The sequence below is a fragment of the Tasmannia lanceolata genome, unplaced genomic scaffold (genome assembly GCF_043159265.1).
Source record: "Tasmannia lanceolata isolate RefF3 unplaced genomic scaffold, GAP_Taslan_0.1 ptg000037l, whole genome shotgun sequence".
Taxonomy (NCBI): domain Eukaryota; kingdom Viridiplantae; phylum Streptophyta; class Magnoliopsida; order Canellales; family Winteraceae; genus Tasmannia; species Tasmannia lanceolata.
Genome location: NW_027518714.1, coordinates 319763 through 345279, shown reverse-complemented (window position 1 = coordinate 345279; position 25517 = coordinate 319763). Strand labels below are relative to the sequence as shown.

General features: G+C 40.3%; 1 protein-coding gene across 5 annotated transcripts; it reads right to left on the bottom strand.

Moving 5' to 3' along the window:
- Positions 1-649: 649 nt before the first annotated feature.
- Positions 650-18167, bottom strand: RBOH F (respiratory burst oxidase protein F). Of its 5 annotated transcripts, XM_077370632.1 has the most exons (15): positions 16962-18164; positions 16682-16841; positions 16501-16549; positions 15695-15808; positions 10333-10755; positions 9352-9735; positions 6788-6883; positions 6123-6238; positions 3676-3843; positions 3423-3582; positions 2910-3107; positions 2704-2832; positions 1697-1775; positions 1531-1602; positions 650-1449 (listed from the first exon to the last, which is right to left on the bottom strand). In XM_077370632.1, exons 1-15 carry the CDS (start codon positions 17599-17601, stop codon positions 1367-1369), a joined length of 2871 nt encoding a protein of 956 aa, XP_077226747.1. In that variant the 5' UTR covers positions 17602-18164; the 3' UTR covers positions 650-1366. The 5 variants fall into 5 exon arrangements, with proteins under 5 accessions (XP_077226747.1, XP_077226750.1, XP_077226749.1 ...); XM_077370635.1 differs by lacking the exon at positions 9352-9735 and having other exon boundaries at positions 16962-18167; XM_077370634.1 differs by lacking the exon at positions 15695-15808 and having other exon boundaries at positions 16962-18165.
- Between the last annotated feature and the right edge of the window lie 7350 nt (positions 18168-25517).

Genomic DNA, 25517 nt, shown 5'->3' with positions numbered 1-25517 from the left:
ATCACAACCAAATCGTGTGAGTTTCGGCTCGTTAGATAGGTGAATGAAAAACCTATCTAAAGATACCAAAATCATGCCAAATGGATGCTGATTTGATGCCTAAAACGGAGGCTGCAAATAAAATAACAAAAATGATAATTAAAAATAGAACTTCCTCCATGCCGCATGTTCTTGGCAATTTCCAACTGCATCACTTTGTTTTACAGTTTTTTCATAAACTTTTCACTGCTGTTACAACACTAAGAAGATGATCAGAAAAGTATAAAACAACGTGAACAGTTCCACTATCAAAAAATGGCAGTGACCGTATCAGCCCCGTAGTCGGACTGTGAAACTGTGATTGAAAGAGATGGAAACAACTCTTTTTAAGTAATTGGCGATTTGAAACCTGTATTATGACAGCAACGAATTCGAATGCCTTTCCTTTTATTTAATTTCTTATTCACGCTCTCTCACAATTGTCAAACACCATCTAAGCCCTAATCTTTGTTCAGCCCAATTTACCCTTTCACCATATTGTCATAAGATCTGGAATTCAATATGAATGTTGGTCGAATTGGAGTGTTCGCCACTCAAAATTCTTTGACGAAGATGCTGATCAAGGGCCCTTTTTCAGTGAAGTTTGATAATTAGATCAATAGATAGAGAGGAGATAAAACACATAATTTATTAAGCATATACAAGAACTGTACGTGGATGATGGATAAGAATAATGTTTGGGGCAATCTTGACAGAAGCGTGTCTTCAGATCGTTCCCCTGTTTAATATATAAATGTATTTGTACAAAAATATGATACCAATTTTGACTTGTATGTATCTATCTATATTTGTTTCAAAAGAAAGGAAATGGTGAATTACTTAATACAATTTTTCTTACTCTTCTCAGTGACAAGTAGAATTAAAAAAAAATTCGTCAATGGTTCCCCCATTGGAGTAGGGTTCATCAGTCACTTTTGCCGAGGAGAAACAAACAAAGCAGGCAGCTCCACGCTGTGTCTGGATGATTTAGGATAAGTCTGGCCGGCAACACTACTCACCACCTCTATTTCCATTCCATCCCAACCATACCATACACCATAGCCCTACCCCATTCATAATAGAATTTGTACTTTAGTCCTGTCTTCTTCCCTTCTCCTCAGGCACCAAGATTTTTTTTTTTTTTAAATAACTCCCACAAGATGCCCACAATCCAACGAGATCTGGTCCAAAAGCATATATTCTTTCTTCAAAGTCAAAATTGATTATCTGGGTTGTGCATGCCGTCGAATAATTGACTACCTCAAATTGACTTTGATTCCTATTTCCCACCCTGTATGTAGCTACCTGTACAAAATTATTTATGTATCTTGAAGCAAATTTGAGCTTCTCATTTTGCAGCCTTCAAAAGCCACACCCCCAAGAGCGCACCCCACATTGTTTGGAGATGCCTTTCGAAGTGGATTGCTGAACCTGCAAGGATAAGTGAATTCGCACCTCTGATCTAGTTGACACTTTAGAAATGTTCCTTGTGGAATTCGAACCTGATCGAACCTTTGTGATTGTACTCGTGACAGAGCTTGCTTAGTTCCTTAGCCAACACCGGTGCACCACAGTAGAAAACCCCTGCTCCAAATATCCATCAGAATCCTAAATCATTAAATCTCATGCCAGAACATCACAAACTATTTTCTTTTCTCCCTTCCAAAATAAAGCTTACCGATCTTTGCATTTGGGTGCTTTGAACACACTCGAGAAAAGACTTTCTTCCAATTAGGCCTCGCAAAATGGGTCCTCACCTGATATTACGACCACCAATACACAGCAAGTCATTAGTCTCTATTTCTTTTTGGCTCACCAAAACTCATCATGGACGAAGGTGTCAAATGTCACACATTTCTATTCAACACCAGCTAAATTACAGCTATTAGGTGCAACATCTGTTTTTAACTATTAGGTGCAACTTGGCCCCCACGAATTGGGGTCGACCTTGAGGTTTTAACTTCTTCAAATCAGGTAAGGTTCAGGTTGTGAATTCAATCAAATTTTAGCAAAAGGTCACCCCAACCCAACCTAAGTTGGGTCCCTAGTATTGGTTCTACTTAATATAGCTCAAGGTAACCCATCTAATTTGGGGATCTACTAAAACGGGGTTCCAATTTATTTTATCAAGATATAAAATAGAGAAAGGTCATATTTGTAGGGCAGCAAATTGGCGGGGTCCAAGCCAGGCCAAGGTCTGCCCCACCCCAGGCTGATTTCTAGTCATGCCTAAAGAAAATAATCAATCCCAACAGAAAATCCGACTGGGCTGTACAGCCCATTGGGTCAAGTTAGATTGGGCGGGCCTTTGAAATGGCAAGCCGAGACCTAGACAAAATTTAGATGCACCTAAAACCTAAGCCCAAACCCTACTAGAGGAGAGCCGAGATACAATAGCCTGATGATCGGCTTGAGAACTTACAACAGATCTGTTTTCAATTGGAGATCTGTTAATCAGACATCACAGAAGCTCCTTTCTAGAAGTCTTCCACACTCAAAGGCCGGGAGATCTATTTTTAAGTGTCGATATTTTGTCATGAGTTCTACATTGTGTTTTGTTTGACTGTCTTCGCCTGACTTTAAATCAGCCCTACTTACCCAGAGGATTAACAATAGTTGCATGATTTTCTGTTCATGGGAATCGCCTGTGTAAGTTTTGTGCAACGGAAGTGAGTTGAATCTTACCTTTGTACCAGATACGATATCGACACCATTTTTGGCATGGTTAAGGGCTTGGACCATGGTGATGAGGGCTGAACGAGCGTCCCCTTCCTCATATACACTTGTCAAGTAGTTGTGCATTTCAATGACACCCTGAGAATGGAAAATCATATTTATCATGCCAGAAATTACCCCAGCTAAAATAGTAAAAACAATTGAGCTCCCTTTACCCTATTATCAAGGTCAGCAACTTCATTCATGACTCCTTTGAACCAGTCAAACGAGCCTTGTTCCCGGGTTACCCAGTAGAAATATGCATTGGTGGTCTTTAAAGTTTTCTTTCGTTTTGGTGAGGCCTTGCTAATGGAGCACGAATCCCTTGTTCCGACACTTTGATCCGTTGTCCGGCTTAAATCTGAGTTCGAGTCCTAAAAACAGCAGATTGGATGGTTAATGTCTTCTCCACCACATGATCCCCCCAAGAAGCAAAACTAAGCTTTTGAGAAACAAAAAGGATCATATATCTAGAAAGGGCAACAGATATGGATAGCGGAGAAAAAAAACAAAGTCAGAAACAGGGTTCATGGTAAAACAAATAGGGAGAAAAGAGAAGCAAGGGAGACATCTGCATTCCCCCATCACAAAAAACATAAAGAGATAAAGAGAAACTACAGAAAATCAATTCAAGATCGGGTTAACATAGGAAACCAAAAACCTTTGGCTCTTTAGGAAAATAAACTTACAGCTTGCTCCTCCGTTTTTATGATATTATTGAGCAAATCTTTCAAAATACTGATGAAAGGTGTTGCTCCGATTCCAAGGCCAACAAGTAACAGGACATCATAGTTCTGATAGTCCTGTGCTGGAGCTCCATAAGGCCCGTCTATCAAGAGCTTTGGCAAACTGCAATTGTATGACTAAAATGTAAAGAAAACAAATGTAGCCACCAAAATAAATGGAAATAAAGTATTTTGGAGTAGATAAGGCGGTACATACCTTTTCTTGGTGGTTTCATCAGCTCTAAGAAGCCCACTTTTACCAGCTACTGGAGGTTCACAGGCCTCTGAGAAGACCCTTTTGAGCTCTTGGGTCCAATCACCCAGCTGCCGGACGTGGATGCTGAGGAAATCATCTCCAGGGGCTGAAGTAATTGAGAATGGATGCCTATTGTGCAGAAATCAGAAAAGTGAATGACCGAAATGCCGGATGAGGGCATTAAAGGAAAAAATGCATAAATCACCAAAGTAAAGGCTACATCGACCCTTGTACCCATCTGTAAAGTGGTTAGCCAGGCTCCTAAGGTCCAATAAAGTAGAAAGGTGACAGGGCATATGCCATCATCAAGGAAACAGAAAAATAGAGCATATTTAAGTTTTCCAGACAAATTAGAACAATACACATAGCATTCCAATTCCGACCAAGAAAATAGATAGATAGACTTCTTGTTTTGGGTAGGTAGTTTGAGGACTAGAATATTAAATGTTCAGATACATGTGGCTGCTCTCAGATGCAACAAGCCATCCGCGAAATGCCTTCTGCGATGGACGCTAGAAAATCCCTGAAAATATCTAATTGGGTTATGGTAAACTACAAAGCGTAGACTTCTAAGAGCAGGTTGGTTGAAAAAGGATGACAGAAGCGCTCCCTCCCTAGGTCGATGGAAGCCCTAGGGAGGGAGGCGCTCTCTCTCTCTCTCTCTCTCTCTCTCTCTCTCTCTCTCTGAAACCATGGAGGCCAGATCTGGAGTGTGGCTCTTCCGTGGTGGCTAGATCTGGGGCTGTGGAGGCCGGATCTAGAGCCGTGGAGGCCGTGAAGCTGGATCTGTAGCCGAGGACAACCGTGGAGGTTGCCGAAGGCCATGAAAGACCGTGAGTTGCTGGCCCTGGAGCCGTGGAAGGCCGGCTATAGGCGGTGCAAGGCCGTGGAAGGCCATGGATTATTGGATCTGGTAGGCTGTGGGTTGCCGGATTTAGCAATAGGGTTGTTGGGCCAGGCCGAAGGAGGCCGTGGTCTTCGGAATCAAGATTGTGGGTGGTGGCCTGAGGACGGGCGTGGTGGCCAGTGGCAATGGAGGTTGCCGGATTCTTGATGACGGTGGTGGTGGCTGAGACTCCCCCGACGGGGATGACTTTTGTAGAGGAGATGTAGGAGGGATTGGAGGTGGTGACCGTGGAGGAGGTGGTCGTTGGCGGGGAGGATCACCCGCCGGTGTTTGGTGGTGGTACGAGGTGGAGGCCACCGGAGCGGCAATAAGTCTCAGGTAGTACGAGACTTGTGAAGCTCCATACTCCAAAGTGGGTGGTTTTGTAGGTGGGAGTGGGATTAGAACTCTTGAGCATTCACAAGTTGAGTCAGTCGTTCAAGAAGTTAAGTTCATCTCCAATGATGTTGTTGGGTAGTTGGCTATCGTGCACGGTTAGGGGCGCACAATACCTCTTGGCCTTCAAGCGAGATTTTTGAAAATCGAATTTGGAATGTGGGGGAGAAGTCTGTGTGACGTGGCAGGTCACGATCTTGACTCGGTGGGCCCCACAATATGGCACTTTTTGTTGGATTCGATACAATTGAGGCTATTGGGTAATGTAAGGGGTAATGGGTTTTTCTTTTGGGCCAAGGAGAATGCTCCTGGGCAATTCATACTATGTAAATTTGGTGGGGCTACTAGTCCCCATTGTAAATTTTGCTGGTCTGAATATATTTGTCAATTTAAAATAAAAAAAACAAAAAAAAAACTACAGAGCGTATGTATGATTTTGATCATTTACAAAAGGATCATCCCAAAAGGGCAATGCCATTACCACCTACTATTTTAGATCCGTAATGTACGAGCCAAAGAGTGTTACGATTAACTAATGTTACAAAAAGTGCCACTCAAGGCTATATAAAACCAGGATCAAGATTAATGGGCTTCTTTTGTAATGAAAAATTACAACTACCCACAGGTCAGCTTGTTATCAGGTTTTAATTCAGCATCAAGATTAGTGAGCTGAGATCAAGATTAGTGAGGCTATGACAACGATACAGATACGAACATGAACACATACAATAGAACAGAGATATGACTCAACATTTTCCAAAATGTGGGTCAAGGATATAGATACGAGTATCCTATGCCAGGAGATAGAAGACAAGATACCCATAAATAAGATACAATACTTTACCAAATTTAAATTAGACTGGGATTAATAATAAACTTAAAATAGGATCTGTAAAACTCACACTGAAAATTATAATTGCAAATATGTGATACAAACAAGCAAAAAATCTAATAGTAAATTTGAAGAGACAGACATATGCTTGAAACATTACAGCCAATAGAAGTATCCGGTACGAGTATCGATATTGTGTCATGTCGGACATGATACACTGGGCCCCTACAAGTATCCAGGTATCATAGATCTAGTTTCTCTCCTAGGAACTTACAGGCTATTATAGTGATTTACCATTCAAAGGGAGATACTGCCGGGCATTGAACGAACATATACTGCCCACTTTTATAACGGAATGCAGCAGGCTTTGACATTTGCAGGGTCAGGACATTACCCGGATAAATAGCAACCTGTAAAAAAGAAGAAGAAGAAGAAGAAAAGAAATCAAAGCGTTAAACATACAATTTTGTGACAATGCCACAATGGGGCACAAACTAACTAATTAGACAACAAAATTTCCCTAAAAGATTGGTTTGGGAGTGTGGGGAGGGAAGTGTTGATTACCTTTAATGTCTGGAGATTTTCAATAATTTGAATTAAAAACTAATATTAGAGTTGTGCTGCTATTAACACCTCAAGAAAGTATCACATGAATGCTACCAATTTGAGATTTAAAATCGTGATAAGAAAAAAGCATACACAAAGTGTTAAAGCTAATGGGACTTGTGTCACCATGAAGTGCTTAGATAAAAAGGGGGTAATTTATTGAGATAATGAGGTATCCTTAACCATGTTTGCTAAATTTTCTCTCATTGTAATATGGAAAAGGTATCCCAAATATATTAAAATAACCACTATGGTTATAACTATATGGGAGCTAAGGGGAACCACTAAATAATTTCGTACACACAAAACTAACACGGATTGTATGATGATGAGATATGGTATGTTTCTATTACCTTTAGAAGTCGTACAGAGTAATAACCAGACCTAAAGGCCCTTAGGGTCCTTTCCCCTGCATATAGAAGGACTGGGACGCCAAGATACATCCATGTCTGCAATGACAAAACAACTCCCACATTAATTATTTTCTTTCTTTATTACACCCAAGAATTTTTTTACATAAAATTTGTAACATCCCGAGAAAACCAAAATACCATTTGCTTCTGAAAAAAATACAGAGCAATTACTTGCATGTCTGTCAAAGAGTTCGACGAGTAATGCTGAGTATTTTTATAAAAGAATAAAAAAATGCAGAGTACCATTTTCCTCTAATTAATGCATGCTATATTATCATCTTACCACCCCCTCCCTCCCCCTTCCTTCCCCCAAACAATTGGATCTGTAGCAGATGCAATAGATTGGATTGAAACTTCTGTGCCATGAAAGATCAATGCTGAGAAGGGAACAGCATTAACCATGATTAGACCATTCATGGTTTATATTCATTAGATGTTATGTTTAAGTTACATAGGGATTACATAAAAAATGAGTAGATATCCCCTGTTGGGGTACATATTTACATACATAAACATTAAATTCTTATAAAACTAAAATGTCTCTAGTTTGGTTACATATTTAAATACATATTATGTAGGAGGATATTAGAGGAACATAAACCAGAGTTGGAGTTCATTAAAATTTTCAGAACCTACTGGGTTGCTGTGCAAATGGGATAAACCAGAGTTGGAGTTCGTTAAAATCAATACAGAGACATCTTTGTCCGTGGGAGAAGCGGCCATTGGAGGCCTCTTGAGATGCTGGGAAGGGCAGATATAGGGTTTATTCTCCAAAAATGTCTAGAGAGCTCCTATAAATGAATTGGAGATGGATGCCATTTTTCAAGGCATCAACCTTGCTACCCAAATAGGATACAGGAAAGTGTGGATTGAGTCGGATTCCCTGGTCAGTGTTAAGACTCTCAATCTTGAATATAAATGTCCATGGCAAAAGAAAGCAGTATTGAAGATTACAAAAACCACCCTCCTGAACTTTGACGATTGGAAACTCACCCACACCTGACGTGAAGCTAATAGGGCAGCAGATTTCCTTTCAAAAATTGATTGCCCAATCAAAGGAGACGACATAGATCCATCTAGTATTCCCTCCCAGCTGTATGATATTGTTGTAAAAGATGCCAGTAGCTCTACTTACCTGAGGTTGTAATGGCTTTTGCCTCTTTTTTTTCAATAAATCTGATAGGGGTCCAGCCTAACCCCAGCTTGCCAATAAAAAAAGGAAAAAAAGAAAAAAGAAGAGGAAAATAAGTATGTAACCTAACAAGGGGCATTTTAGCATGTTTAATGAGATCCTTTTGTTGGGCTTTGAAGTAGCAGTGCACATTGGAGAAAACTATCAAGCCCTGATCATTGTAAAGGAATTTGTATGTCTTTGCAGGGAATTCCCATTAAGGTGGATTTCTATCAACTACCTCTTGAAGGTTGCAATGCAGTGCTGGGTGCTGAATGGCTAAGTTCATTGGGTCCCATAGTATGGATTTCTCTAAATTTCAAATGGTTTTTAAAATCGATGGTAAGGAGGTGGCATTGAACGGGTTACAAGCTCTTGAAGATGACATTGTTGACGAAGTGGAGTTTAGCAAGGAAACTAAAAGGCAAAAAGAAGGCCTCCTGTTGCATACGACTTATCTATGCAAGAACCGCAAGGTAATCCCCTCCTTCCAAACTATCAAAATAAAAATAATGCTCTCATCGAGCCCCGCTTGCAGAAATATGAGGATGTATTCCAGGAACCAAATGAACTCTCAATACTGAGAGTAAAAGAACATCAGATTCCATTGAAGGTTGGGAACGACCTCTAGGCGCCCTTACCAATATCCTTATTATCAAAAGGTGGAGATAGAAAAGATGGTGTCGGACCTACTGAAATCTGGGGTGATCAGGACAAGCAATAGCCCCTACTCTTCACCAGTTTTACTAGTAAAGAAGCACGATGGGTCATGACGCAAGCGCGTCGACTGCAAAGCTCTCAATCAGGTGATAGTAAAGGATAAATTTCCAATGCCTACCAAACTCGATTTGAGGTCGAGATATCACCAAATTCGAATGCATCCTAGAGGCATACCAAAGACCGCTTTCCGTACTCATCATGGTCACTAGAATTTTTAGTGATGCCATTTGAGCTGATAAATGCTCCATCCATTTTTCAATCCTTGATGAACTTCGTCTTCAAAAATTACGTCCCTAAGTTTATTTTAGTATTTTTCTATGACATTTTGATTCATAGCAAAAATTGGAAGGATCAGTTGAAGCATGTTGAAATAATATTTACTATTTTAAGAACTCACTGTTTGTTTGTGAAAAGGGAGGAGTGTAATTTTGGCCAAATAATTGGGACATGTCATTGTCATCAATCAAGAGGGGGTGGCCGTAGACACTGAAATAAATCTCAGCCATGATGGATTTACCATCATAGAAAAATCTCAACCAAGTCACCTGCCTATTTATGTATGTATTTTTCAGATGTGTATACGTAAGTAGATAGGGGGGGTCATGGTATTTACCGTCTTGAGGTACCATCTGTGTTCGAGGTAGAGGAATATGCCATGGATGACCAGCAAGATATAGACAAGGAGGAAGAGGTGGTGGGAATACCAGAAAGCGTTGAAGCCAGTGAGTCTATCGAAAGGCTTAGGGAACTTAACAAGGCTTCTTCGTAACCAGTGGGTAGCGAGGGTGAAGGCGATAGCCATAAGGAGCACCATGAGAATTCCGGTGATGCCTTCGGGGCCGCGGAGGAGGTCCAGATATGTGGGCTTATTGTCCCCAAAGTCGTCCTTCACAAGCTGGTACTCAGATTGTGGGGATGATATCAGCCGTGGGAAATCGCAAGCAAGATGGTTGCCAGCATGGAGAAGGACGCCAACCACGATGGCAGCCGCGACCGTCTGTTGTAAAAACCACCACCACCAACAAAATATATTAGATGTTTAAAGGAGTAGCCGTAGCAGCACTACTACTACATTTACACCTCCTAATATTTGATTTATCAGATGTTGAAAGGTAAAAAAAAGAAAAGAGGGTAAATACATTCGACAAATAACCTAATATTCCTATTTGTTGCCAATCCCCCAATTGGCCGCTTCCACTTTTCCCTTGTGTAGAAGGGCTTTGGTTTCTTGGGAAGTAACTAATGGATGTATTTTTTAGGAAATAGATTCGCTGGTCCAAACGTTTCATCTTCTAGGCCCCACTATGAATGAGGTCACCCCTCAAAAAATCTCCGTTGGGGTATCATTATCCTACAATTTCCAGTGACTTCCCTCATGAAAGGGGACAATAGCCTTTTATATATACTTTTAACCGCCCGTTGAAAGGGTACAAAATCAGAGGGATAAGATCATTTGATGTGTGTGGAATTCTTAGTCATAAAGCATACGTACATATAAGCCTCGTACAAAGCCCCTCCTCTGCTAAGTGAGCATAAAGCCTAGTACAATTGATTAATGAAATGCAGTAAAAGAGTAATTTGGGGGTTGAGTTACCTTGTGGAAATTGATATTGTCGTCGAAGGGGATGAGGCGAGCGAGGGTGGTGGAACGCAGGTAAGTGATGGTGTTTCGGCAGACGGGGAGGAGGACCAGAGCCATGTTGAACTTGAGTGTCTCAGCCGCACCCTTGGCCGTCAGCAGGCAGTAGCCCATTATATGAAACGCGGCCCTATTCTTGTATTGGAAAAACTTCCAAAAGAAGAGGCCACCCATGATACCTGTCCAAACCCCCAATACCCACATCCTTTTCCAATTCTCGTCCAGGTAGTACACCAACTTGGAGCTCAACTTCCGAATTCGACTCTTCTTCCTCAGCCCCTGAAGGTTTTGGCTCAATGCCTGGCTCGTGTAGCTCAGCGCCTGGCTGTAGTTCATATACGTGTCCTTTTGCAGCAGTAGCGTCTCCAACTGCCACAACTGCGAAAAACAACCACCATCCCTAATTACAGTAATGAATTGGTATTGTCACTTGTAATTTTAGATATTATAATTTGCTAAGCTGCCATTTGGATGATCAAACTTGGGTCCCACAGAGGTTACAAATGATCAAGACCATTAGTATAGAGGAGGCAATTTAATAATTTTGGTCCCATGTCACATGGAAAGCTCTTGTTGTGCAGATGTATTGTATCATAGCATTGATTCATCACCCAAAGGGACTAATGTACACAACGTATTAGGATTACAGTGTAAGCTTCTTGTGGGATTTTTGGCCGATAGGAAAGAAAAGAGAGTTTATAACCATATTCGAAATAGTGAAACTCTCTTCTTCTTACATCTCATCTTCGACATTTTCCAAGGGGGTTAATGAATTTGTTGTCAAGAATTGAACTTTATTATTGGGAGTTGAAGTTGTATGATAAGTGACTACATTTTTCCTTCGAGAAGATGTAGTCCGCAAAAATGCCCCAAATGCATATTGCCACTACCAAGCATGTTGATGTAGGTAGAACCATGAGCTTTAGTAAACGAGTTTGTTTTTAACATCCACAGCAACCAAATGTGAAATGCAGCTGGAGCATGCCCTGTCCCTCAACCTGCTGATCACTAGTGTCTCGTGTGCAGAACATGGATGAAGCCTTAAACTCTCAAATAGTGTTTACACAATAATCATACTAAACGAATCAACATGTCAGCCCAAAAGTACTTCTGAACCTCACTAACAACAACATTAATTTCATAGAAGAGTATGGTAGGAATGAAAAAAAAAATTCACTCTCCCTTCGACAATAGACAACAACCAACAATGGAATAGCAAGATTGATCATGGATAATAGCTAAAACTGGTCAAATATAGGTTGCATGAATTGGTTCATCTCAGTCGAACCAAGGGGTAAAGCTCCTGTATTTTACCTTGGTTGCTTGGCCGAGGCTTGGTGTTTTGCCTACCTTATAACGAGGGTTCCCAGGTGTACTTTGGACTTCTCTTAAATCTAAGGGAAAACCATTTCCAAAAGGCTCCAAAGCAACTCAAGATGGATCCAGCAGCAACTTAGCAAATGTCCGTAATACAAACAGATGGTGCATAAGTCAATGAGCAGGATTCTGTTCTATGATTAGGAACGGTTTCCTTCCTCCAATTCAAAGCTCTTTTGAAGCAGCAGTAAAAGTTCCATTGTAGCTTGAGTTCTTCACTGAAATTAGGAAATCAGCATTACCAATACACTCATTTACAAGCAGAATACATGTCTGCTACTTTGTCTAATCAAATAGGAAGGGAGTAGCTTCCTTAGTGGACAGGCTAATACTGAGACTGGAATGGTGCTGTTCTCAGGCCTGAACTCGTGTTGTCTGGGAAGAGGCATTTGAGTACGCACCCTGACTGCCTTGGAGACTCAATTCAGGAATAGGGGTAGTGTAAAATGAGAGCTAGTTGTGTGTTTGCTGTCTGGCTTCCTATAGGGGCCAGATCACTGTGCATTAACACCCTTTGCTTGATTGTTACTATGGATCAGATTCGACATTGCTTGATTGTTACTATGGATCAGATTCACCATTGCTTGATTGTTAGTGACTATTTCGGTTTCTTAGCATTGGCTTCTTCTTGTTATTGGATGTTTGAGCTACACAGCGCTTCCATTATACGTTCGCTTCATTTTTTTTTTTCCATGGTGATTGGCTGATATTGCTTGAGATTGAGTTTCGTTTGGCATGGCTAATGCGAATTACAATCAACTCCTAGAACAAGTCTTAGAAAGTGGCCAAAGACAGATATTATGTTGGAAGCGATCAATTGGAAATGGGATCGATTTTCTACCTAACACAACTAGTCCCCTTCCACTAGGAGATCAACTTTTCAAGAAGGGAAGCAGGTTTGAGGTGCCAAGGAGAGCTGCTCCTCTAGGCCTATTCTTCACCGCCATGGCGACCGGAGATGGAATTCTCATGTAGAGGCTAGCATTCCCAAATCCTATTGGGGAATGGAAGATCAAGAAGTATTTGATTGGATATTAATTGTTGATGAGGTATTTGACTCCAATCAAGTGCCAAGGACTGAGCAAGCTTCTATAGTTGCTTCAGTATTTCAACACCAGGCTAAAGATTGGCGACAAGTGACATACCGGCAGGGAGAACTTGATGAAGCACCAATCGATACTTGGGCAGAGTTGAAAGGGGAAATTGCAAGACAATTCCTACCTTTTAATTATCAGATCCGGTTGAAGCAAAGACAAAAGAATGCTAGGACCATTCTTCCACCGCCACAGCCACATAGGGTACTTTCTCACCTTCCTCCCATTACTAGTTCCTTTGTACCTTGCCATGTATATGATGTTTCCAGCCAACCAACCAAAGGGGCAACATATTTGCAAGAAAGTGTTGGAAAGTGAGCATGACAACAACTCACGAGTAGAAATCAAAGAAGAGACAACAAATACCATAGTTTTCGAAGCGGATGACATAGTCGTTGACCTAGATGACATTGGCGATGAAGCTAATGAGCCAGAGTGGATTTTACTCATGAAAAAGGTGCAAATGAGAAAGAGGACAGTAAAGGGAAGCAAGTATACCAAATGATGTCCAAGATGTTTCCACATGTGACATTGATGATGGGGATAATGAGCGTCATGAAGAGGCCCATGACATTCACGGGGAAGATGCCTATAGTGAAGAACTTGATGAATTGGTAACTATTGAAGAGTACTTTGAAGATGTGAATGGAGAGTTTAGAGAGTATGCTTCTATGGTAGAAATTCTTTCACCTGATAGCAATGAAGGAGAAGATAAAGCAAGTGAAGAGCTTGAATTGTTTCTCAAGAATCGATACGAGTTCTTTGCGTCAGTACGAGTTGATGATTGTCACCTCCGCCAAAATTGAGCTGAAATTTCAGCAAATCTCCATTGCATGATGATTGTCAAGATCTTTCACAAGATTTGTATTATAGAATCGAGGAGCATGAGCTCAGAGCTGAAACTTTCTTTCAGATGTGGACAGTAGAGTTGAATTAGAAACAGGTTCTTCATGCACGTTGAATTACCTAGACCATTAGAATTCCATGAAAAGGAATGAGCTATGCTAAATTTCAGTTTGTTAAATTTTTCTACAAGTTTCCCTCTTATAATACCTGCTGGAACATACCTCATAAATGATGCCTATGGGTTAGAAGGTTTCTGGCATTGCTCTGTATCTGAACTTTCAATCCGCAGCCCCTAGCCTTTAGGTTAGAACCTGGTTGGAGGTGCTTTGATGATTTATTAATTTTGACAAGTGCACGGACAGAATCAGCTGCTATAAGTTGAAGCATCTTAATGTTTCACAAATTTCCAAATCTGAGGTTCGACCACTTCATTGATGTTGCATGTCTGAAAAACTCTAATTGAAGACTGTTTTTAGATAAAACTCATGGATCAGCATCTTTGCTCCCTCTTGGAACTTGAAAGCCCAACAGAACAACCTGAGGCAGAGATTTCAACTTCTGTCTTATAATGTTGTTAACGGCAGTTTGCCATTACAGATTTGCTCAAATTTGGGCCTATGAGTAAAGATCCAGAGCTGAGAAGTTGCTGAATTAATTTTCCAAGTCAAGAAGTGAAGTCAGTCCATGTTATCTCCAGAATTACTTTCATCTCAGCTCTTTCTCAGGCCTAAAATGTTGACAAATCAGGAGCTGTGTGGAAATTGATCGTTTGCTAATCGAGAGCTTGGTTGGAACTGAAATTTGATTCCAAATTGGAAAACCTCGGTAGCACAAATACCAGGCCTTGATAGAATTGATTTTCAAAACATTTAGCTTCTTGACAGGCCCTCTACAACAGTTCAGTTTTCTTAGCTTGTTAACTGATTGCAGCCAGTCACACATTACATTCCTTGGACTTGGATTTGGCCAAAACTTTGTCAGAGTATCCTCCTGCAACCTAGACAACACTTGTGCACAATCTCATCTGATCCTCCTCAGGAAAGTAGTAACAGCCGGCGTAGGCGCATATGCAACTGCGTGACCAGCAAGTGTAGCTGGGCATCGTGAAGTGAGGCCCAGATAATAAGGTCCCTAAGACCATCCTAACCTTCTGATTTCCTAATAAATACAATGTTATTGTTTTCTACAGTTGATTGTTTCTTAGTTGGAAATGATGCTTTGTGTTGCACCAGCCAGAAGGTTAAGGTTATTCCAAAATTAATTTCTTTCAGGCTTTCAGCTTTTGATTTAACATTGTTGGAAAAAAATAGATACACGATGATCTATGATATATGGATACTAGGGTTTTGGGACTGTAGGAAAGTAATCAAACAGTATACGAAATAATTTATGGAGGCAGATGCACTTATCGATTAGAAGATGAAATCCCTGATTGAAAAATCCGTTTGCTAACTGTTGAAGATGTTGTTGAAGATAAAAGGTTCAGTCGTGCGACCTGGTCACTCTCCTTAAGATCCGGGATTCGCGAATCAACGATCCAAGATAAAACAGCCCGCAAGTTTCAATAGACGTGCACTTGTTTGCTAGTCCTCTTTTTTTTTTTTTTTTTTTGAAAGATAACATTCCCATTCATTAACCAAAACAGAATACATGAGCAGGCATGGGGAACAGAGACGGAGGAAAGCACAAAATATTTATGGAGAATGATAGATAATTTTAATTCGGTTTATTCTAGGCATTGGAACTCCTCTCTCTTTATAGAGAAGAGCACGGCCCTTGAAGAAGAAAAAAAGTGTTTCTCTGTAACAGTCACTTCTCTTGGCTGTCTGGAGAAGATGAACCACAAAAACGGTAACAAAAATAAAGGACACAGGTGTAAACGTCAACATTCTGGATGGGTTGAAGTAGTCCTAGTATTTATTGTCTCTGGGTCTGATGATTCAGAAATATTTCATACTTTTCTTTAACAAGCCTAGTGATTAAAGTGGCGAGGTGCGTACCTCGATGTAGCCAAGCCTTTCTGGATCTAACTCCTCCATGATCAGAGCAGCATATTCCTCTGCTTCTTCTTTCAATCTCGACAATTTATTTGCAGAAGCGCTTAACATAATAATCTACAAAATTGGAGATAATAAGTAGATGAAAAACTGATGATAACTGTTGCTACCAAATCTGTATTTTTTGTTAGATAAACAAAAATAACCTCAATCAAAGTGGAGGTTTGTGTCTCTGAATTTCTTAAGAAAAAGGAGAGAAGGTGGGGATAATCCGCCCTTCTTTTACAGAGTGCCATTCAACACTCACTTTATTTACAGTAGTCAGTACACTCGTCTTGAGTTTTTTTGGGAATTGTAACAGCCTTTTCCAGCTGGGTTATAAGTTATAACTTGTAAAATAAGGTCAGTTCGTTTCATTATCAAAATAGGGTCGCGCCTATATCAGTCCCGAAAGAGTATTGTTAAAAAAAAAGCCAGAGCAGGATTTGCATGTTGGAGTCGTTGGTTTTGGTATTTCCGGGGTTCACTCACCCAACCCCATCTACCGCCTACTGCGTAAATGCCGCCACCCACATCAATGAAAATGAAAATTATATAATCAGCAGTCTTCATCTTCTTCTTTTCTCTCCTGAAGGAGGGAATTGCATTTTTATGGTGCCGGAATCTGGCAGAGTGATTAATTAAAAAATTAATACAATCAATGTTGATGGGTCGATTGTCTTTCTATCTCACTAGCTAGAGGAATAACAAAAGAAAAATCGAAAAATCACCGATTATTATTGAAGGTGAAAAACCAAATAACCAACTACCTCTTTCACTTCCGTTTCTGTGATTCTTCCATCTTCGTTCTTGTCGACCCTGTAAAAGAAAATCCGACTAAGTAAATAAATAAATAGGATCTCTTCTTTTATGGAAGCTCTATAATATCATATAAATTTGCATTCTCCCTCCCTAGGGAGTTTACTAAAGAAGATATAATAAGTTGCTCACATGTCGAAGAATATCTGGAGGCGAGAATCGAAGCTTTGATCAGTAATCTGCGACCAGAATTCGTAAAGCTCCTCCTTACTTATCTTGGCGCTCTTCAATCGTCGCCTCCGACTCAAAGCATCGAAGACTTCCAAGGCGAATTCCTTTGAATCCTTCATCCCTTTTTTTGTTTTTGTTTCAGAATTCATAAGTAATTAATTAAATAAATGAAAGAGGAAATTAGGAGAATAATAATAAATAAATATAAGGAAAGAGAAAGAGGAAAAGAAGAGGAGGCTACCTATGCATTGTGCAAAATCGGCGCGATGAAGGAATCCGTCTCTGGAAAGCTTTTCAAATTTGTTTAGGATCTGGTTCCAAGCATCGACGGTGTTGGTGGTGGTGCTCATAAATCTGAGGCCTCGAAGGGCCTTTTGAGCACCCGATCGAGTCCGGTCCATCTGAGCTCGTTTCCGACGGAGAGCACGAGCGGCCAACGGTCCTTCATTATTACTAGTCGCCGCTCCTGAGGAGGAGGAAGATGATGCATTATTAAGAGTCCGGGCAGCAGTGGTGTGGCTCCACGAGAACCTCCGCAACTCGGCCTTGAGCTCATGGGAGAAGTGCCTAGCACGTGCCACCGCCTCCAACTTGAGCTCTTGAGAGAACTGCCTGAGACGATTGGAAGAGGTGCGCCTGATGGTTGGGGATCTGGATCCGGAGGGCGGAGTGGAGGAGGAGGAGGCATGATGATGATCCAAGTCCACCGATGATGATGCAGCAGCAGGCTCCACGCTCCGTAGCACGATGGTGTCGTCGTCTTGGAAATCGAGGGTCACCTCCACCAACTCCTCTTCTCCCTCATTTCCGGGCGATGATCCAGCTGAGATCTCCTTCCCTGGGACAGTGTCCGACGCCCAACGCCGCTCATGCCCCCTCATCTGATCGATCGACACTCACCACCACCACCGAATTTTAATTTTAATTTTAATTTTTGTTTTCTGAAAATAATATAACTAGTAAAAATAAAAGAGGATGATGAAGAAAATTGATCTCCGCCCTTGCTTCTTCACTCCAATGGAGGGAGGAGTTCCTTTGGAGCAGCAGGAATTCTGATTTTATTATGCATATATTCTAAGAGAGAACGCGTCCGGAATCTCTTGGAAAAGACATTTACGCGGTGCGAGGAACAAAAAGGAGGCGCTCTAAAATAAGTGTAAGAAACTCCCAAAAAAATAAAGTAAGAGGCATGAAAAAGACAAGGTGAAGGCAGTGGTGCAGTGCAGGGAGGGAGGGAGATAGAGAGAGGGACCGGAATTTAAAAAAGAATCACCTCTCGCCTTTTTACTCTTTCCTTTTTCCTCTTTCCTCTTTCCTCTTTCCTCTTTCCTCAGCCGAGACAAGATATAAAAAGGATGATGCCTCTCAAGGCCTAAAACTACAAACGCGTCCCCGGTACTCGAAACACAGATCTTATAACACACTCACACTCTCTCTCTCTCTCTCTCTCTCTCTCATATTTTATAGAAACAATCAAGTGATGGTAAACCACCGGGGATCGACTGGACGAGCAGAATCCTCGAGTCAACTACCGGGAGACGGGGATGAAGACAAAAATGAGACAAGGAAATGAGAATTCCACCACTATCTATCTATCTTTCTTTTTCAGTGCTGCTACTGCTACTGCTACTGCTACCAACACACGCCTCTCTCTATCTGCTCATTATTAACACCCTTCCCAAATAAAATGCATTTCACCACTTTTATCTTTCTTTAATAAAATGACAAATAAACCCCTATTTTTATTACACACATATGGAAGGGTTGTTGGGTTCGGGACAGCACTCACGCAAGCGTGTTCTTCATTTTAACCAGCTGTAAAAATTAAAAATAAACAAAAAAAAAAGTACCATTCCAATTCCTTATGGCTCTCAGAATGGATCAGTAAATAGTAAGTGAGTGGTTCCATTATCAAAAAATGGCCACGCGGATATCACCCTTATTTTCTATTCGTAAGTCGTACGTAACAAAAGTAAGAGGGTCGGAGAGAAACTGCAATCGTTATGGCTCTGTTTGGTTGCAAAAAGTAGGGAAGACGGCTGAGCATTTCTAGATATATGAAATACCAAATGTTGTTTGGTTGACACCACCTGTTAATGACACGTGGGGAGAAGAGTAGAATATGATATACCATGTGTAATCATTACTTTTTTCTCTCTTTCTCTCTCTTCTACTATTTATTTTGTTAATGACACCCCTCCATTCTCCCACATGCTTTGACATCTAACCAAACACACTACCAAAATTCCCCAAAATTCTCTCTAATCTTCTCTCGACAAGCCTACACATATCCCACCCTTGTCACCTCCTTGTTGACTACTACTTCCACTAAAATCTCATCTAACCAAACAGAGCCTATGTGATGGTAGCAGGGTATCCGATGGCCCTCCTAAATTAACAAACTCATATTTTATTTCCTTTCTTTAATTAATATACTTAAATATTACTAATTAGCCGCACAACACACAAACAATAACCCTCAACACCACTCTCCAACCCCTACAAAAAATTTTTTTCCTTTTTCCATGCTTTAAAATCAACTATGGGCCCCATTCGTGTCACGTCTACTGTGCTCACCGTGTCAATGACGGACTGCAACTCCGCCCCAATTTTTTTTCATCTCACTCACCATCCTTTCATTTATAGCCTATCTTTAGGGTTGCCTCACCACCATATGGTTCATCAAATCAATCGTCTAGATCACACACACACACGTGCCAGGTTGATAGTTGGGGGGCAGAGCTGCCAAACTCAAAGCGCAGGGATCTTACAAAATGGCGTGAAAGTGTCGTCCTTTAATGAACTAGAAAAGCTGCAACAACCATTTTATTTTTAATTCAATACCCTCTTTTGCCCTTCTAGATCATGTTTGGGTAATCCATCAATATTACTTTCATGGTCGCCTTATTTAATAAACCCACAGGGAGGAAAACCCCAAATAAATTTGTTTCCTTTGCATCTCAATAAACATGCATGACTGGCCACCATGAAAAAATATATATTAAAATTGGAATTTTTTTACTTGCCACCTCCTGATCACCGCCTTCTCTCTCTCTCTCTAACACACACACCATACCAGCAGCTACTCGTCTTTCACCTTGGGTAAATAAAAATCGTAGGCAATTAAACCGGGTAGAACTCACCCCTAAAAGCTAGCCTTTAGAGGGAGGGTGCCCATTCTCTCATAACCCATCACATCCACTCATTTTTCCCGATGTGGTATGATTTGCTTTTGCATGGAACCCCAACAATCTCCCCCCTCATGGAAGCAACATGGACAATCTCGCCCTTCCACGCGATGGTAATGTGGGAACCACAAGATACTACACCATGGTTTTCAAGATCTTCCTCGAGGGACATTTCCACCCTCAGAGGCAAACCGGGGCTACCACGCCTTGAGCTCTGATACCATTTGTAGAGAATTAAACGGCCACAGGTAGAAATCATCCCTAAAAGCTAGCCTTTAGAAGGAGAGTGTCCATTCCCTTATAATCCATCCACATCCACTCATTTTTTTCCCTATATGGGATGATTTGCTTTTGCGAGGAACCCCAACAAAAATTCCATGAATTTTATTTTCATGGTTGCCGAAGATGACGATGAAAGTGATAGTTCAAGATATCAATGAGAAACGTTGACTATCTTTTGATTTTCTTGAGTTCAACTCCCCTATGTCAACGAATAATTTGTTCAGAAAATAGAAATAAAAGGAAGAAGTGCAGGCTACAAATAACAGAACATGAGAACCCTTCCGACCCAAAATTTGCTAGGGACCATCACAGAAGGCATTTCGGATATGGACCGTTGCATGTGAGAGCAGCCACTTCAAATGAATTAAATGAATAAGGCAAAATCTGAGCCTCTGTGGCTGTGCTCACATGCAACAGCACAACAGCAAAATGCCTTCTGCACGGTCCCTAGCAAATTCCTATTCTGGAATAGCTAGATAGAGGATACCCTTATTCTGTAGTATCTCGGAAAGCCCAAACTTAAGCTTCGTCTTCTAGAGAGGGGCTTGGCTAAAACCAACCACACCTAAATCTTTTGAATATTGTTGTGTATTATTTTTTTGGTTGGTAAGCTGGGTTCTACTGGTGCTAGTGGTCTATGTATTCATGTGCTCTTTGGGTTGGGCTGAGTGGCTGGTGAGTTTCTCTTTCCCATTCCAATAGCCACTTCCTCCTCAAGATTAATTTCCTCATTTTCTTGTGTTACAATTTGTCTTTTTTTGCTTGGCGCTACTTCATCTGGGGCGATTTGGCTAGGGATGGCAATTCTCAGTGGCGGGGCTATAGTCCTTGCAGGTGTTGCAAGACTTGGCTTCCAATCATATTCCACTGGCTGCATCCGAGTGGCTGAGGGCAACTTTATATAGATGTTATTTGGTAGGATTTTCTCGGCTATGATATCAATGCATAGTCTAGCATTGTTTAGTGTTGTATAGTTTGCTGTATGGGTATCCATATAAACAGGGGCGATGCCAATTGCCCCCCTTATGTTTTGGAAAAAATATATATATACCTTTATTTTTTAATATTTTTTTTATACTTACCCCTTTTTAAAAAAATATGCCCCCTTTCCAATCATCCCTAAGATAGAAAATAAGTTTAAAATTTTAATGTTACCATTTTTATCTCCCTTCTTTGTGCAAAATTTACTATAAGTTTTGCCCCCTTGTGCAAAATTTTAGATAGAAAATTTTTCCATCTTAATTTTAAGATAGATAAAAAATTACTATAATTTTTGCCCCCCTTGTGCAAAATTTCTGGCATCGCCCCCGCATATAAAGGGTCTTTCCTATAGCACTAGCAGCTTGCTGAGGCTATAGGAAGTCCGGTACTTCAAGCGAAAGCCCTGGGAATCGGATCCAGACTGGGATGGTACTGATCTTCAACCGTTCAAGGGGAGTGTCCGGTGTCCAACTTTGCATGATCAGTGTTAGCCCACAACAGTTGTGATTGAGCTTCAAGGACTTGAATACAGTCATCTGAGTTGGTAAATTTTAAAAGGAGAAAGCTATATATTCTCTGATACAAATAACTAAAGCTCTCTAAGAAAATTCCATTTTCTTGGTATATAATCTCTCAGGACCTTTAAATACGGTCTTCTCTCTATGAAACATCCCACTAAGCAATTCACCCATTTTCCTTGGCTTCTCTGAAATCATCCTCTTCAAAACTAACTGTCAATTATTTTTCATCTTCTCCTGTTGGTACTATAAATTCGAGCTTTGAGCTTGTAGAGAGGCCTGAGTGTTTGCAAAGAGATGACTCCATTGCCTGGGTCCTTCGTTGTGGTGGACGGGATTTATACCCAGTCCTTCTTTTAGACTGTTTTTTTTACTTTTGAGTTTCTTTGTTAGTCTTTGAAAAACTGTTTGCTTTAGCCCCCAGGGATCATTTTGAATCCAATGATTGCAGGCCGAGTTCTTCTCCTATCTTCATCAAAAGTTACACTCGTTTTGGATCCGGTGTTTAGGTGCTGTGTTTTTCTTCAATCTTCTTCAAGACGTGCTCTTTTTCTTGCTCCGTCAAGAGCACATTCAGCAGACGGCTCTGAGTGTTGGGGGGATTTGCAGGATCCATGCTGATGTTCAAAAAGCACACTTTACTCTATTCCTAACATTCGGCAGATGGCTCTATTCCTAGCTTCTCTTAAATCCTAAATAGCCATGGAGAGATTTCAAGATCGGGAAGGGAGATTGATGCAGAACGCGTGGCGTTGAAGAAGTCTTTTATTTTTTATCTTCTATTTTAGTCCTTTTATTTGTAGTATTTTTTAGGGCATCAAATCTTGTTCTTTTGGCATGATTTTGGTATTTTTAGAAAGGTTTTTCGATTACCTATCTAAAGAGCCCAAGATTATGCGATTTGGACTTGATTTGGCTAAGCTATAGGCATTTTACGGATATGGTATAGGTATATTACGGGATTACTATTTTAGGAATGTTTTAGTCATGTTTAGGATTGCTATTCTTAGGTTTTGGCTCTCTATATTTTGTAATGGCATGAGAAAAGAAAGAGAAAGATTGAATAAAGTTTATTTATGGACATCACTTGTGAATAGAGCATTGACTCTTTCACATGTTATATTGAAGTTTTTCTCCAAAACCGTGGCATGGGTTTTCAAACCCCTACGAGATTATTTTAGTTGCTATTTGTGTTGATCTTTATCTTGGTGTTGCCGCTCCATGCTCCCTGCATCAGAGATGCATATGGAGAAGGAGATTACTTTCATTTTCCCTCTAGAATAGATAGACAATCCTCGCTCGTCTACAAACCCCTAAAACAGATTTTTGCTTGCTTCATTTGGAGAAGACCACCAAAAAGACTTTCCTCACCCCCAAAAAAAAAATTGGGAAAAAATCAGTTTCTGTTTGAATTGAGTAACATAATCATGTTAACTGTTTGTAATATTATTGAGGAATGCTAAACAAAAGGGCGCTGATATTTAGCTTAAGAGATGTAGAAGTTTGTCTTATTCAATTCAAACATTAAAAATGACACATGTAGCTTGCCTCATTTGTAAAACACAACCATTACTAGTGCTCCATGCATAATGGTACCTTAGTAGCTAAGTGTTTAAAAACGCGGAACGCGGCCAAGAAAAATGCTTCTCGACTCGGCACGGATGCGGCCAAAAGCACGGTTGATGCGGCTGAGTACTCGGTTGATGTGGTCATAACTTAGAAGAGTCAAAAGAGTTTTTATTGACACTTTAATGCAAAATGTGGAACGCAGATGCGGTGCAACGCGGAATGCGGGCAAGATAAAAGGGAGTTGACTCGGGGGAGTCAACGCGGACACGGGGGAGTTTTAAAACTCCAGCTTAAATATGTTAGGATACCCTAAAACTATTAGATGGGGAATTTATTTTGGATCTTTTTTCTTTCAATTTTAGTTACACTAATAATCTTACTTCCAATAAAACACCTTGTAGAAACCAAAATTTATTGGTCGTTAATCTTGAACTTCTATTAATTATAATAATGTCCGTCTAACACATTGCAAATGGACCGCAGAGAGCAAAGAATTATGAGTGAGGCAGTTTCTCACAGCATTCTTTAAATAACTTCATCTACCGTGCAATATTCCATATAAGCTATTGGGAGTGGATAATGGATCGGCTTATGCAATTTATTTATCAATAACTCTTATTAATCAATTAGATTTTCTCAACACGAGTTACAAAATCTCCTTTGATTAAAATAATACACAATCATAGCTAGCAGAGAAAAGAAAAGAGTATTTCAAGTTTTAACCTTTCTGAGAAGAGCATCAACAAGAAAACACATTTGGATTGCAACTTGATAGACTAGAAGTGTTCAGAGCATGTGCATGATCTATCTGGTAGTGCTGCTTCTGTTAAAGAATTGTCAATTATTAAATTTGATTTCCAAACAAGTTTATGTAAGAAGGGACATGCAAGTTGATTCTCCTAAAGGTAGCAGCAAGATTCAGAGTTGATATCTCCATAGGCATAAACATGTCACTGGTTCCTTGACTTCCAAGATGACCAACAAAAGCAATTCTCAAGGCCATTTTAGACTTTTTAGCAACATAGGAGTATTTTAAGTTTTTTCCAGCACAACCAACACAGATGCTAGCAGTTCCTTTGGGTTTCCGAGGGCAGGTGGTTGTTTGCAAAATGTAGGCAAACATTAAGTAAGGTTGTGCAAAAAAGCAATAGAAGAGGGTGCGACCTTTAATAACAAATTAAAGGCAAAGTAGATGCAAAAGAAAAGCCCACTATTTTAATACATTTTTTTATGGGAGTGGGGTGGAATGGAATGACCCACAACTAGAATGCGATATTATCATTCTATTCTAGAAGGAGTGGGGGAGAAAAAGAGTAAGAAAGAAAGAAATCGTGAAAACTCTCGTTTCTCCGAGTTATTAGTCAACTTCATTATGGTCATTTTCTTAAGAAAAGGAGCAGAGATGATAATTTGATGAAAATATCTTCCCAACCAAACCAATTACTTGTCACATAAGATAACTGAGCAAACCACACTTGTATTGAAAAATGGTTCATTTTTTGACAAACATTAGCCACCAACCGCTTTATTAACCGAAAAGTCTATGTTAACGTGTGCATGATACAACCCTAACAAGTTTCTTTCTCCACCACACCAACGACGCTGCTCACCTAATATCCTTTACCTTTTCTCCAGAGCCACATATATCCTTTTCAAAGTTTATACATGAAATGATGAAAATGCTTCCCCTTTATCTTTAGATGACTTTATATGAGAAAATAACTGTTAAGCTACTAATAAGCTCTTGCATCCTACCTTTCATTCAACTATTAAATTTTCTTTAAACTATCTTTTCGGGAGGAGTCGAGAGAGGGTTCTCCGAGTATTGTTTCCAAGAGAAGTTTCTGGCGAAAAACTAAATGGGAGTTGGAGCGGTTTAGTAGTTATCAATGACATTCAATTCCTAGGCAAGACAATGGGTGGATGTCTTAGTGAATCACCAACTAACTGTGATCCTCTTTTTTCTTTTTCTCGTCACCATTACATTCTAACTACATGTTAATCACCTACTAACAAAATTTTATGAATCATCTATTAACAAATCACAAGTTTAAGGGTTAAGATTGTCAAATTAATGAAAAAGACTTTTGAAGCATGAATGGAACAGTAGAGAGCGACAAAGGTAAGAGTTCTGATCATTGAATTAGTGGTGCCCACGTGCAGTTTATCTAATTTGAGACCTATAATTACCATATTCAAAAACTCAAAACCTAAACTCAACGCAAAGTGGGTCGAGTTAAATCGAATAAGTTGGTGAGG